We start from the raw sequence: 15,825 nt of genomic DNA, 5'->3' as shown, positions 1-15,825 counted from the left end.
AACTTTAATTTTCAAAATTGGAACTACTTATCATAAGGATTTTATTAGAATAATTATTTATTCGAAATGCGTATTTGTTTTGTTCAAGCGTTTGAGACATGAGATGCTGAGATGAACTATTTTTGTGATATCATTGGACAAATGTCGTAATTTTTCAAGTTTGCTAACTTTCGATAAATAAATTTCCTCTTTTGAAAGGCAAGAATAAACAAGACAGTCTGACGGTCTACGTAGTCGAGGGGTAAGAATACAAAATCCTGACGGGCGCAAACCAATTTTATTTGATTAATTTGTCTCATTTCATTACTAATTCATTTAAAAATATTAATAATTAGTATATTTAAGGCACATCGCAGAGTGGAAGATTTGCCCTGGTGTAAGACCACCATTCAAAAAAGAAACATTGTTTGAACTGGATTTGGGTGTGTTTGTTGATCAGATCTAAATATCACTATTATATATATTCCCAACCTTCATCTTCACTATCTACACCCAATGATATTCCGCCACACAACATACTCCAATTGGGGATTGCATAGTCTCACTGGTTCAGATGGTTGGGAGCAGATGGGACAGCAGCACATCTAAAAAATAAAGTATACGAATTCCTAAAGTATTTAAGTAGATACTTATTTCTCATATCAGATTCAATGAGAGTATCATATTTCTTAATCTGAACATGACCAAAATAAGCCAAGTACGTCCCTTAACACCTGTATACGGACTTCATTGAGTAGGTTTTTATTACTGCGTGGGTAGGTACTAAAGGTAGGTACTGGCTAAAGTCTACGAGGCAGTAGTAGAAAATCCCTCAAGAATGCGGTACAACGGGAAGTTGGGAGTTGCAAGTCGCATCAAATGATTTCAACAGTCATCCGCGTGGAATGCGATGGAGATAGTGGATGCAGTGGATCGAGTTTCAAAGATCATTTGTCTGAAGACTAAAATAAATTATCCAGAATCGAGGAGAAATTTATTTACAAACAAAAACAACGAAAAAGGGGATGATTTTTTTTTGCTTAGGCGTGGTAAGTTTTCGCTAAGAAAAGCAGCTTAGCCGATCGTCTTTATGGTTGTACAGGGTTCTAACTTCATTTTACCTTGTTCTGAGACATAAGGTGTCAAATTTTGCAAAGACGATTTCTCAAAATCTGTTAACTGATTTCGAATCTTGTGAATCATTTCGTTAATATATTTATCAGGAATAGCGCAGCTGCGTAAAGACGTGTTGCGATTTATTCTGAATGGACTAATATTTTATTAGGAAATGGCTTACCATCGTTTTTTTACAAGATTTTAATCAATAAACTATTCTCATTTTTCTCCGTGTGCCTTTGATACCTTACAGCTTATGGTGAAGTGAAACCATTTGAAAATGTAGATTGATTTTTTGCAATAATTTTGTTTTAATATTTATATTTTTATCTGAGTAAGGTCCTGCTTACGCCATGGCTGATTATAAGAAAAAAATCAAATAAACTCATTACATTATTAGAATCATGTACGCAACCCTGTGTTCATAAGTTTATATTATTATTATTAACGATTTGACCACATCCCTACGGATCCAGGAGCCAATGGTTCGAACCCTGGCGTGCGCAAATAAATTTAAATGTATTATATTACATATCTATCTTCTATATAAATAATAATGTTTGTTTGTTCAAAATATTAAATCCCCGAAAGTTCTTAATTTGAAATTTTGACACAGCGTTGCTTCAAATACGCGTGTGTTTTTATATATCGATATTATATAGATGTCACCTAAAAATATGTTTTTTTTGAAAAACAGCACCATTTGTTAACGTAAAATCAATACGCGCTATTGTTTCTCGATCTTCACAGACAGACTGAGCCATAGCAAAGCGTGGCGGGGTACAGGTGGTAATTTAAATAATATGATTAGTTGTATTTACATTTACAATGAAAATACATAATTATGACACGTTCCAGAGTGGTGGTTTTTTTTAAATAAAAAAAAATGTTTGAAAATCTTCTACCACCACCACAGTAGGTGGAAAATGTTGCTTGTATCGTGATGGGGGACTTAGCCAGCCGAGGAAGCCAGGACCCTCGTTTTACCATCTGAGCTAATGGGACCCGGTAGAGCGGCGTCCCGGCAAGACGCGGGTCCTGGGTTCAAGTCCTAGATGTGACCGTATCTTTTTCTGATGTTTCTGTGTCAAATTTTCGTTTAAGAATCACTTATATTGTCTTCAATTATTAAATATTAAGTTATTCTAAAAAATAAATATTATAAACATTACTGCCACCTCACATTTTGTAGTTTCATAAAATAATGAATAAAAAAACTCACTAAGTTTAATAACTTTTTCACAAATTTCGGTTGGAACCTTTGGTGTCATGGAGGTGTACATATTAATTGTTCTATGGTTAACTTCCATATTTGAATATAAAACTTGGTGTTTTCTCTTTCTAACACCGTTTAGTTCATACTTCTAACTATGACAGTAAGGGAGTCATAACAATTTTTATGCGACCATATTAGCTGTTCTGAAAAGAGTACAAATTGATTTCTGATTGTTTATTGCTATCACAAACATATTCGTATTCAGAGAACGATAGTAATACACCAATACGCCCACCTACGACTGATAGTAAATGTGTGATATTATGTTGGACATGTAGATACTCGTCGGTAGGTACCTACACTTCCCTGGCTACAAACTAACGACCCTAAACAGTAGCTACCTGCTATGATTCTCGTTGATGTGATCATGGCTTATCAGTTATCATTTATCATTATTATTTATTTTCTCGGCCGACGCCGCAATCTGAAGTTTGGTTCGCAGCAGACATAGTAGGTAGGTACGTAGCACGTACCCGGAGCTCCATCCTGGCCCAATCGATACGCGTAAAGTTAGCGAGACTTACGCGAACTATTACTATTGTGATTGTGAACTCATCGTCACTCAATTCGAAGAAAATAAATTGACAAAACAAACAATTGTTGAGCTCAGACAACCGTAGTATTGATCCTCCGCATGCCGTTGAGCACGTGAAGAAACAGTGGGCGGATTCGCATACATTTCAATTTAATAATAATTTAATGTCGATCTTCGTCGTTAGTTGCCCAGTTGGTAATGTACAATTTCGATAAAAAGAACCCGCAAAATAACATTTATTAATACGTGTAAACGTGATGTTATGGTTGCTGCAAAAGCGCGACGCGGTTTAATGATCCCGCCGATAAGGATAATCACTTGCAAAATACAAATAATACCGTAACAAACTCACCTGTGAAACTGTTGACTGTAACACATCAATACAAGGCACTTTGTGTCAGACTTTGGTGCACGGCGGGGGAGTATATTCACTACAAAACTAGTTAAAATGAAATCTGCGTGCGGTGCCCTCAAGCCGACAAACCGCCCTTAAGCGAGACCCAAACTGGATGGGATGACAGAAGGCTGCGAGGCGAGCAGGGAGCAGGGACAAGCTAAGTACGAACGAAGGTACCGGCCCGCGCGCGCAGCCTTCCACAATCTGTCAAAAGAAAAGCGCAATATGCACTTTGTGGAAAATATATTATCACGTTTAAGTAGGTACCTACTTAGTCAAACGTAAATTGTATAGTATTATTTTAAGCCCTAAAGAAGTTTTAAACATCGAATGAATTTATAAAGTTTTGCCGTGACGAAATCATAGGTAAATTAATTTGAAAAGCGAACAAAAAATTCAATATTTTTTTCCGATTTCATCATTGCGTAATTAGCAATTTATTCTAAACAGAGCAACCAGTGGGGTGATTTTCAAAAGAATTTTTGGATCTTTTTCAAATTGAATGGTAAATTATTTATGAAATTAATAATATTTACTGTGATGTTATGATTTTGTGGGGAATTCCCTTTCGTATACGTCATAAACAGATGTGTGGGCGTAAGTAAGGGTGGGTGAAATTTAAATGACTTATCAAAATGATAATTCTAGACACCTTTAAAAAATGATGAAATAAAAACTAGGTCAGGTAAGTTTTTAGATTCTCACGGCCAAAAGCATTTTTGTTGTTTGTTTTTGGGGTGTTATGCCGTGTTGCGCTAACTCCTTCTTTAGCACGAAACGTCGGCTAAAGAAGGAGTTAGCGCAACACGGCATAACACCCCAAAAACAAACAACAAAAATAAAAACTAGGTCCCTTATTTTAGTTATTATTTTTTGGTAAACTAATGTTTTTAAGACAAGATTTTTTATGCATAGCACAAAGGGTAACAATTATTTTACAAGCAATAATTGTTCGCCTGAAACACTCATCCACATTGAAAAATCTCCTGATAAAAAATCTCTCCTGAGATTTTTCAATGTGGATGAGTGTTTCAGGCGAACAATTATTGCTTGTAAAATAATTGTTACCCTTATTTTAGGTTTATCAGTTGGATTTTCATGGCTTTTAATTGTGGTCTTACACCAGGGCGTCTGCAAGTCCACGCGACTCACAAAAGCTCGTTTGGCCTAAGCGTAAGGCTCAAAACATACAAAGCGTATCTTGTATCGTATCATATCGCGTATCTTGCGCCGCGTAATACGCAAGATAAGCGACGCAAAATACGCTTAAGTATGTTTGTAGCTACTGAAAATACGCCGAATATATATTAATATCTGACGGCGTTGCTGGGGGTTATCCTTAAATATAGACATATACCATCGTGAAAATTTCAGTAGGCCTTTTTAAGATATACAATTCCGTAGTACATTATGTTGATGTATCTCTTGAGATTTAGCCAGCGTTAGCAACTTAGTGAAAATATATTTTTACGACTTGATTATAAAACATCTACTTTTAAAATTATCTAAATGATAGTGGAAACCCTATCAAAATCCATTACGTAGTTTAGGAGAACTAAGCGAACAGACTATTATTTTATACTATTTAGAGAAGTGGCACAAAAAGGCCAGCCAGTGTGCATTCTGAGATGCCTTTGCTTGGTTGTGGGATTGTGGGTGAAGTGAATATGGATAGGCTAGAAGTCATAGATATATTTGACTTAAAATTGTACGTATACATTTGCGAACTTAAACGCGAACTGAGCCATGAATTACGCGAAAGGAATGAAGCAACTGCAAGCGGCGTTTTGCACCATTTGCGGTTGCTTCGTTCCTTTCCCATAAGTTGGGGTTCAGTTCGGCAGTTCGGCTCGCGTATGTATACGTAGCATTATACGCATGGTGAGACCGTGCAGGAGAATGAGCTGCCCAAGATACGCTCAGTGTGTTTCGGCCCTTAGTAAAAAATATTCCGTACTTACCTAAAAGCACAATAAAATTGCTTGGCGAAAATAATAAATTAATGGAATGAAAGATGAAAAAATAAAGAAGACTTACTGCCAAATAATAGTGAAAATGACCACTGGGTTCAAACTGCTTGAAAGGCAACTATGCTGAACTTTTCCTCCACCGCCAACTGTAAGGACGGCGGCATTTATTATATCAAGGTACTTACTGTAAATGATAAGAATTATTTATTTTTGAATTTTGGAAAGTTACGTACCCACATCAGATTCGAAATTATTATTATTATTTTTTTTATTTTTTTTTATTGTACAACAGAACATTCATTCCAGTTACAGTACAATTTTACATCATATCAGCATTTGGGTAAGTGACTCTTCAATAATTGTTTTAGGTCATTTAGAGAACAGTCATTTACATCCAAATTCTTTGCTAGTTCGTTCAACAGCACCACTCCCCTCGTCATGCTATGCTTTGCCAGGACGTCGGTTTTGCCTTTTGGTACTCTGAATAAGTCATGGTATCGACTTCGGCTTTAGTGGTCTGGTACATATAAATCATAGCATCCCAAGAGGAATGGGCTATCAATAAAATTGTTCCAAATTTTGTAAGATATAATGGCTAGGCTTGCTTTCCGCCTAGTTTCCAGACTCACAGAATTAGTTTCCTTAAGTAAGTCGATATGGTGCATGAACCTGGGATAGGTTCCATGCGTCCGCATATAGACATACCTGAGGAATTTCTTCTGGATTTGCTCTATCATTTCAATGTACTTCTGGTGGTATGGTGCCCAAACATCGCTCGCATACTCCAGCTTGCTTCTCTGTATGCCATCGAACAATGCTAACATAGCATCTTGGTTATTGAACTGCTTGCATGTCCTAATGACGAACCCAAGAAGTTTGTAGCAAGACTGAGTGAGCTGCGATATATGGCCAGAGAATTTCAGTTCGGGATCAAAGACGACACCAAGATCCTTTACGGAATTTACACGTGATAGTGTTTCGCCCTTTATCTTATAATCGTAAAGTATAGTGTTATATTGTTTGACTAGCGTAGACCCATGGAAAATCAGTGGATACTCTGAATTCTCGACAATTAAGTTACAATTTTGAATATGGCAATTAAAATTAGAGATACAGCCAATTGTTATTTAGCCGAATACCGAATATTCGGCAATTTTTTCAGACGGAAAGACCGAAAATTCTTATAGAAGCTCTGATAATCAGTTGCGATGTGCCTAGTTTTACCGAATCCTATAATGATTTTTGGCCACCTAGTAAGAAAAGAAATACCGATAAGAATGATATAACGTTTGAAGAAATACACGAAAATTTCTGGAACTGTTTCGATGAAGTCGCTACTGCCAATATCAACTGAGGGGAAGAAAATTGCAATTGTAAATGATATAGATTTTTATTTGAAAAGTGCTGTCCTCGATTGTAAGGTAAACCTTTGCAACTGGTAGTTCTGTAATGAAGTTTATTAAAATATGTCTTTCGCCACCTTGCAGTGGTGTCTATAGTGAGAGACTATTATCGGAAGCTGGTATGGTCAACGTAGAAAAACGCAATCGTCTCCTACCAGCAAACGCAGAAAAATTGGTTGTTATTCACTACAATTTGCCTCGGAATGTTTATTGAAATGGTTTTTATTCTCATTATTAGGTATTCGATACTCGGCCGAATAGTATAGTTTTCGGTTAAATACCTAATATTGAAAAAAAAGAATAACCGAATACTGAATAGTGGCCATTTGTTGCATCTCCAATTAAAATAATTTTCTTTTAAAAAGTTAGGTACCTAACTACTTTATTAATTTTTTGATTTCTCTAAACCAAAATATAATTTTTACCGTGATGGTGGAAGTAAAAATGAAAAAAAAACTTTTTTGAAATTTCAACAGTTTATTCCCACACTAAAATATTTTTTCCATAGAAGAATATTTACTTTCCCATACAAAAAATTCAACTCTTTTACTTAAAACTACCTAACGTTTTAATTTCGAATTTTTTTTTATCTTTTCTTCTGAAATCACGTAGAATCACACCCGAAGTTAGCGCACTTTACCGCCAGACACCCTGTATATAGAAACACAATCGAAGTTAGTATTTTTGATAGTAAATTAATCACCGGATTCATCGACGGAACATGATGTTTATTCAAAATCTCTTTTATCCAAACATCTATCAAAAATATTTCTTTCGATTCTTGGTTTTAATTCATTGCACAATGTTGAATTTTATTGCTTTATCTTGGTCGTATGTAAGTAAGGAAAATACAGCTTATTTTGATAAATTAAAAATAAATAAACTCATAGTAAAAGCGGAACACCGGTGAATCTACATCACATAGAGTAGTAAAAAAACAATGTGAGAATTTCAGTTTTTTTTCCCATTTTTTCGGCAGCTAAAGGTTAAAAGACTTTTGGAGCCGGTTTTACGTATTGACGCCTTGTAAAATGCGTTATACAGCTGATATTAACTCCCTAGCGACCGATTAAAAAAATGTCTTTAAAAATTCCAAGTTCAGAGTCAATACTCAAAAACAAAAGCTCAAACCGAAATAAGTTATACCACGAAATCGACTTTAGGTGTAATTTCACCAATTTCCTGCTTATATTGCTTGTTTACGTACACCGTCTATATATGGCGTAAAAGCACGTATGTGAAGGATTTTAACCAGCGATTCCTGAGTATGTTTGAAGTAACAGATGTAGATGTCATTTTGATATAATTTTTTTTTCATATGTTGCCACTGATCACGGACGGATCACGTGATTCGTGCTGTTGGAACGAGACGAAGTGTGTCACGTGACCCACTAGGCTATCCAAAGATATTAGAAGAACGAGATGTGCTATGCGCAGTTCGTACTGAGTGGAATTGTTTTGCCGAGTGTCGCCGGTTTTGTTCACCAATACTACTGCACACCTTCGCTTGCGCTAAGGTATCCGCACTAATACATAGAACAGATTTCTGTGCGTACACGTCCCGATACCGTTCAAAGTACCCTAATTAGGTAGTACTCCGGCTACGGTCCGGCGGCCAACATAGCATATCTCGTTCTTCTAATATCTTTGAGGCTATCCAATGCGGAGGTGTGACGGAAAAATTGGTTTGTTTTTTTTACGTGAATACCGCACAAGATTCCCTCCAACCATCTGGAGCCAGTAAGACTATGCCATCCCCAATTGGGGTAGGCTGAATTCAATCAACGTTTTAATTCGGATTGGTGGTCATGATCTTACTGGGCGATACTGAGTGTGAGTGGCGATCTTCCACTCTGGAACGTGCCGCAAGTATAATATATTTATTATTTTAAAATAAAAAATGTGAAAGAACACAAATTAATCAAATAAAATTTACTTGCTCACGCCGGGATTTGAACCCGCATAAAATCCGTCTCTCGAAATTCTCTACCTATGGATTCATTGATTCGAAAATACATTTTGGGCATATCATCACTGATCTAGCACTTAAATTTGATGACCCACCGATTTTGTCTCTAATCTACCGATTTTTTCACACAAATCTACCGATTTTCATTTTCACGGTATGGCATCACTCCCAGTTTTGACGTTTGTGCACGTTTGAATGACGTTTGTGTTTGATGTCAAATGGGATGAAGTTGCCGATATAACTTTGATATTATAACTAATCATAAATTATAAGAATGGGTGATGAATCCGGAGAAGATGGCAAAAGACCTCAATTTGGTAATCGGTTGCTGGTGGATGGGTCAGATGTATTCCAGCATAGTGCGTGGTACGTTCACATTGACAGTGTTTAACCTCAAATTAAACTGTCAGTTTTATTTATTTATGAATGTTTCTCCACGCTATTAAAGTGGAATTGATTACTGTAGCCTTCCTGGTCGTCCACTTTTTTCCAAAACGGTTTTCTTTGTCCACTATCGGACTATACATCCACTATAAAAAAAAAATCGTCTTTTTTAAGATACTGTCTCATGTCATAGACTAACATATCGAGGAACATTCGAGCGCCAATATTTTTGATACATTATTTTAGATTGTGTAGTTAGTTTTATTTTATTTATTAAGTTTATACCTTACACATCTACCCTGCTGATGGACACTGTAATGCTGCATGAAACGTTAAAGAAGGTTAAACGGCTAAAGAAGGAGGTAGTGGAACACTGCATAATACCCCAAAAATAAATCGTCTGTACCTATTTTTTTTTAGGGATAACGTGGAGTGGGGTCCTGAATTAGAAGCAGAAGCTCGTTTGAAGGTTTCTGGAAACTCAGAAGTCGTCTTTACTGAAGAACAAATAGAACAATTGGAAAACAATGCCGATAAACATTGGGATTCATTTTATAACATCCACAGCAATAGGCGAGTAATCATTATAATTAACCTTATAATCTGGTCAGTTGCTGAGTTGATATTGCGTCTGGGTGGGGACCCAGGCATTGTGAATTCAGTTCCTCAGCTGGCTAAGTCCTCCAAAAATAACATTTTCCACTTACTGTGATGTTAATAGATTTTCAAATATTGTCAGGTTATTCGTAACCCGGAACCTTTCTACTTGGAAAAAAATTATAAACAATAATTAACTTTTTTAATAGGTTCTTCAAAGACAGACATTGGCTCTTCACCGAGTTTCCTGAATTAGCTCCAGATTATGCCGGAGCACCAGAAAGGATTTATCCTCAAAACAAACAACAATCTAATCATACATCAAACTTAGATGATAAAGTGCAGGCAATTGATTTATCTGAACAAACACCCGACGCCCAATCAGAATTGGATACTAAATTATCACACACAACCGTACAAAATAATGACAGTAATATCGAAAAATCAATCGTAAAAAGAAATATCTTTGAAATTGGTTGCGGTGTCGGAAATACAATTTTCCCAATTCTCCAATACAGCAAAGATCCCAATTTATTTGTATATTGTTCAGACTTCTCATCCGTTGCGATCTCAATATTAAAAGAAAATGAGCATTACAACACGGAAAGATGTCACGCATTTGTTTTAGACGCAACCGCAGAAAAGTGGGACGTGCCTTTTGAAGACGAATCAATCGACATCATAGTTCTCATTTTTGTTTTATCAGCGATAGATCCGGTGAAGATGGACGGTATTATCAAAAAAGCTTACAAGGCATTGCGTAAAGGAGGACTCATATTACTACGTGATTACGGCCGTTATGATTTGGCTCAGCTACGATTGAAGAAAGGAAGATGCCTCGGTGATAACTTCTATGCCCGAGGTGACAACACTCGAGTTTACTTTTTTACCCAGGAGGAAATAACAAGGATGTTTACTTCAAATGGTTTTATTGAAGAACAGAACCTAATTGATAGAAGACTTCAAGTCAATAGAGGAAAGAAATTGACTATGTATAGAGTTTGGATTCAAGCCAAATACAGAAAGCCTCTGTGATATGTTGCAAATTAAATTCCTTGTACTGAAGCATGCATACTCAATATTTTATTTTCCAATCTCATTAACCCTTAGTGTGCTAGGGTAAAATGACCAGCATCGGCCGACTTGTTTTTTTGCAAACTCATGTTTTTGTAAATTGTGCCGTCTTACCAGATAATGTGTTATATAGGGTTTTCCAATAAGAGGTGTTATTTTGAATAGCCCGCTATTTCGGTAGATGTTACTTTTGAAGCTGTCATTTTTTGACATTTGACAAGTAGAAACTACGCCATTAATAAAAATGGACACGCTTCAGCAACGCATTGAAATTATTAAAATTCACTTGAGTGAATCAAATGCAAATCATCTTGAGTGATGAGGCCCATTTCCACCTCGGTGGCTTCGTCAACAAGCAAAATTGTCGCATCTGGGGCTCGGAAAACCCAAGAGTTATTGTTAAAAAGTCTCTCTATCCTCAACGTGTGACTGTTTGGTGCGGTTTATGGTCCGGCGGAGTCATTGGACCTTACTTTTTCGAAAATGAGGCTGGAGCAACAGTTACGGTGAATGGATTGCGCTATCGAGAGATGATTAATGATTTTTTATGGCCGGAATTGGATGGTATTGATCTGGACAACGCTTACTTTCAACAAGACGGCGCTACATGCCACACAGGCAACGAAACCATTGATCTTTGAACACCTCTTATTGGAAAACCCTGTATACACGGTGTCCGGAAACTCGTAGTACAAGCGGGAAACTGGAGAATCTACACCACATGGGGAACCCAAAAAAACATAAAGTTTTTTGATTTGAGCATTTTCAAAAAAAAAAAAAAACCAAAAAAAAATATTTTTCGGCTATTTTAGGGTTAAAGTTTTTTCTGGTGTTTAGGGTTGAATAACAGATGTTTTAACCCTGCAGAGCAGAAATATTTTATGATTACACCGGGTTAAATGAAGGGTGATTTCAAAATAATGCTTCAAATCCGAGTTTCTTCATTTGTTTTACTTTCAAATAGTTTTAATTAGTTGGGTACTTTGATCTTCAGTAATAATTTATAAGAATTTGATTAAAAAAAAAAAAAAAAAAAAAAAAAAATCAACTTCAAACTCGATTTACTCGATAACGAAAGCTCAAATAAAAAAAAATATACTACAAAATCGACTCCAAATGTGATGTAGATTCACCAGTTTCCCGCTTGTACTACGAGTTTCCGGACACCCTGTATATTCCCCAGGATAACTAGAGAAATGTTTTTTTCTCTCTACTGTTATAAAAATATAATGAATAGTGAAAATATTCTTTAGTTTTATTATATTTTCGAGCTAAATAAGCGTTCTTCACAATAGAAAAAGTCATATGAGGCATTCCTGTAAATAAATACAGAATTTATGACATGAAAACCGCAATTATGACATTCGGACATGTAATTTGCGATGCATTTTTTCAAAGATAAAAATTATTATGTTGGCAAGTGATGACAAATTGAAATAATAGGTTAAACCTGACTCGTTATAATTTATGTGTACATAGATGGCGCTAATTAATTTATTTTATTAAAATACGCTTTTTAATACTAGGACAAATTATTTGTTTGCGCCCGTACATACGCAATATGAATATGAATAAATAATTTTGTTCGTTTAAAAAGGCATACATATACAATATTGTATCGATAATTCAATCCAGAAAGCGTATTTTAAACAAAAAATACTTATTAACGTCACCGTAAACACGTAGATTGTAACGAGCGTCGCATTTAACCTTAAGATACATTGTTTACTTGCCAAAAAAATAAAATTTATTTTAGTATTGCATTTTTTTAAGGTTCAAAATACCAATATCGAGGCTAGTGCAGTGAATTTCTAGCAAATCCACCGTGGATTCAGTGGCATTCCAGAGGTTAATTTATATTATATCGTATGATTGGAGCATGTTAACTATTATATATAAATAAATTAAAAGAAACATAATGGTGTTATATATTTATTAAGGATTTCAAGTTTAGTGTTATCAGACTTATAGACACAAATGACACGTGATCAAAGTATTGCTTTCAGTCTACATAATATTCAACCTAAAATCTAAGGATATTACATTCAATATTTATGTATTTATTTGACCAGCTTGTGTTAATGACAAGAAAAATTAATTAGTTGAATTTCTTATTCTTATTTCCTTGATCGTTGTGCATGATGTCAGATTATGCTTAAGTAGCAATTAATTAAGGATTAAAAGCAAAACATGTTGGTTTCATTGACAAAATTTTTCAACTTACACCGAAATGGATGTTTGTACTTTGAAAATGTCAAGTGTCAAATAATCAGATCTTTTAATATCATGGCGAATTCTGAATTCAACCAACCTTTTTTCTTTTAATAATCACACTCCAATTAATAAAAAAAATCACAAATCTAGCTCCAAGAGTTTCACATAAAATTTAGCTAGGAATAAAATTATACAAAAATGGAACCATTTAATTAGAATAAAGTAATGTTGACTACATCTGTTTAATGAGACTAGAACATAGTATACGCTTACACTATTAAAACAACATTCTTTACTACAGAAAGTGCAAAACTCATTCACTCGTATTCGTTAGAGACTTCAATAAAATTAGTGGTAAACTTAAATCTAACAAATAGTAAGATGACTGCACGTTAATTCACAAGAATAAAAAATACAATACTAAAGGACCTATTATTTTATAAGTATCGGTCATTCAATGGCATTATTACTTGCAGAAAATAAAACTTAATTCAAAAATAAATAATATATTTGTTCGCTAGTAACACAAGGGGTGCAAAACAATCAGATCCCAGTTTCCGGACATATTGCAGGAATTAATAAATGTGTAAGTAAAAATACAACACAGTTTTCTAAAGTCTAAAATAAATACAAGTAAAATAAATCGTATCAACCGATTTCTACGTCTTACAATATTTACTATCATCCACTCGTGCAGACAGATTGATTGAATACATGGAGACACCATTGCACTTCTGGAATAAGCAATCTATACAAAAACAGTAGTGTAATAAAAGTTCTACAGTATATGACATCTCCCTGGTGGAATACGTTACATATAAGTGATTATTATGACTGGTATCAAGGCGAAGTGTTATTATTATCTAGACACCACGAGAACTACTTCTTACAAACCAGGCTCCAACCTTGGCTCCTTCTGTCTACAAACTCCAACAAACTCACATCACTCTCGCATCAACTCGCTGCAAGACTTTACTTTGAACACTAGTTTAAGGCTCGGAAAATATGATTGACGGATACTCAATAACCCTGTTCACATATCTAATGATACATCGGAATGTGAAATTACAAACTAAGTATTAAAATCAGTATCGATCCATCAATTCTATACCAAATTTGACTAAACATAATATTATGTCAAAAGAATGGTTGTTTTGCATGAATTATTTTTTGTAAACTATAATTTCATGCTTGGACATAGGAATCATGGCATTGCATGTTTCCAGGAACAAGGCCATGTACATTTAGAGTCCCATTTTATTAAGGACATTTTATAAGTCCTTATACACTAAACATCGATAAGTGAAATGTAGAATCACAGAATAGGGACGACATCTTACTACAACATTCAAAAGAGTAACCTCTTCAAATAGAGCCACAATTAAACCTAACCTGGATAAAAAATAAAAACAAAAAATAATAAATAAAGTTAAAATTAGGTTGTTAAATTAGAGCATAATACATCATGTTGAACGTGTTACAGAATGTAATGAATTATTACATAAACTGTAGAAATTCATCATAACATTCATAATATTGTGGAGAATGTCAAAAACAAGGAAAGGTGTTATGTATATTCATAATCCTAAACTAAGATTGCAAATATCCCTAATCATTGTTTCTTCAGTACAGAATTAAAATACATATAAATTAAGGAAAAGGACAAATACTATTCTAAAAATTTATCCTATTTTTACAATTCAAGACTTTTATCTCACTAGCTGTAAAAACTTTGTTTCATAGCATAACATTTCACTACACATACTAACACTAATTTAGTTGACGGTGTCAAACATTTTTTCTAAGACTATGTATGTCATATAAGTAGTTTGTGATGAAAAATATTTTCAAAAAGTCTAAAATACAAATTTCATGCGCAGTTCGATTATTTATGAAGATTCATAGATGACTAATAAGGGCAGAATTGTAACAGTCGATAATCATTTATGGCACTGATATATTATTTTGTGATGGCACTCAAAAAATTATTATGACACTTTTATAATACTAATTGAATGCAAAATTATTTAAAAAAATAATATTCCAATGAAACCTATCACAAAAAGAAGATTTGATTAGCAAATCCAGATATAAATATTTTGTACTTTTGATTCATCCACAATCCTCGGTTATTTTCAATAGTTTAAAAACGATATTTGACTTTCGACAAAACCGTACATAAAAAAACAAATAGCTTAATATTTTGCTAATATAAAAGCACTATAAAAAAAATTTAATGGAAGAAAAGCATTAGAATACTGGCATATCACTAATGGAAACTACTAACAATTGCTCTTTTACCCTACAAGAATGGCACGGATGATTGTGTATGCAAAGGTAGACAGTAATAAACATTAACATAGATACTAAGCTAACCTTATTAAAATAGTGCAGAATATTATCATTTTTCATCAAAATTTTCCAACTACATAAAAACAAACCAAAATTACAAATTAAGTAGAATCATTTGACTATAATTTGGTCACCATTGTGTATTTTGCTAGATAATGAAAGAAGAAATGGGTGCCATTATTTTGGCTGTTGTGACGGGTGATTGATGACAGGTTGTGACGGGTGACTAGTGACTGGTGCAGTGTTCCTGGGACTGGTCCTGCGGCTGCTCTGAGGGGAGGAGGCCCATGACTTGAGCGGCGGAACCAATGCACTCGCAGACAAACTTGTATTGGCCCTGGAAGATTAAAAAACAGTGTTCAATTAGGAGCTTATATTGTTAAGAATGTGTAGAAAGTAATAAGTTAGTGAGGGACTTAAAGAACTAGACCTCCTCTTATTAGTAAAGGAGGAAAGACGAAGTGAAACCAGTCTCTCACGACAGTGGTAGAGCAATAAATATGGGAGATAGTTTAGATAAAATCATCAGATATTTTGTAACAAGTAAAGTGTGCTTTAA

At 34.6% G+C, this 15,825-nt stretch overlaps 3 protein-coding genes across 10 annotated transcripts in view; 1 reads left to right on the top strand and 2 right to left on the bottom strand.

Moving 5' to 3' along the window:
• shep (RNA binding motif single stranded interacting protein alan shepard) overlaps positions 1–3,518 on the bottom strand; it is a 215,707-nt gene extending 212,189 nt beyond the window's left edge. For 7 of the 8 annotated variants that reach the window (XM_089636742.1, XM_089636744.1, XM_089636746.1 and 4 more), the window contains exon 1: positions 3,259–3,518. The gene's annotated coding sequence lies outside the window, so the exon portion shown is untranslated. The remainder of the gene's footprint in view (positions 1–3,258) is intronic. The other variant, XM_089636751.1, reaches the window with a different exon arrangement.
• Positions 3,519–8,837: 5,319 nt separating this feature from the next.
• Mettl2 (methyltransferase-like protein) lies at positions 8,838–12,577 on the top strand. Its single transcript, XM_089636176.1, has 3 exons — positions 8,838–9,011; positions 9,450–9,602; positions 9,836–12,577. The coding sequence occupies exons 1-3, from the start codon at positions 8,920–8,922 to the stop codon at positions 10,659–10,661; spliced, it is 1,071 nt and encodes a 356-aa protein (XP_089492302.1). The 5' UTR covers positions 8,838–8,919; the 3' UTR covers positions 10,662–12,577.
• A 67-nt stretch (positions 12,578–12,644) lies between these two features.
• Ptpmeg (protein tyrosine phosphatase Meg) overlaps positions 12,645–15,825 on the bottom strand; it is a 54,724-nt gene continuing 51,543 nt past the window's right edge. Inside the window, exon 14 of the mRNA XM_089636737.1 lies at positions 12,645–15,603. Within this exon, the coding sequence (XP_089492863.1) occupies positions 15,493–15,603 (111 nt within the window). The 3' untranslated portion in view covers positions 12,645–15,492. The remainder of the gene's footprint in view (positions 15,604–15,825) is intronic.

The sequence above is a fragment of the Hesperophylax consimilis genome, chromosome 10, assembly GCF_061612785.1.
Source record: "Hesperophylax consimilis isolate HC1 chromosome 10, BYU_Hcon_1.0, whole genome shotgun sequence".
NCBI classification, from domain to species: Eukaryota; Metazoa; Arthropoda; class Insecta; order Trichoptera; family Limnephilidae; genus Hesperophylax; species Hesperophylax consimilis.
Note: the sequence above shows the minus strand (reverse complement) of the source record. Positions and strands in the feature narration are given on the sequence as shown.

Coding starts and splice junctions, on each gene's coding strand:
- Mettl2 (XM_089636176.1), top strand. CDS start 8,920: ATGGGTGATGAATCCGGAGAAGATGGCAAAAGACCTCAATTTGGTAAT. Junction 9,012..9,449: donor GTATTCCAGCATAGTGCGTG/GTACGTTCACAT, acceptor ATTTTTTTTTAG/GGATAACGTGGAGTGGGGTC. Junction 9,603..9,835: donor TATAACATCCACAGCAATAG/GCGAGTAATCAT, acceptor CTTTTTTAATAG/GTTCTTCAAAGACAGACATT.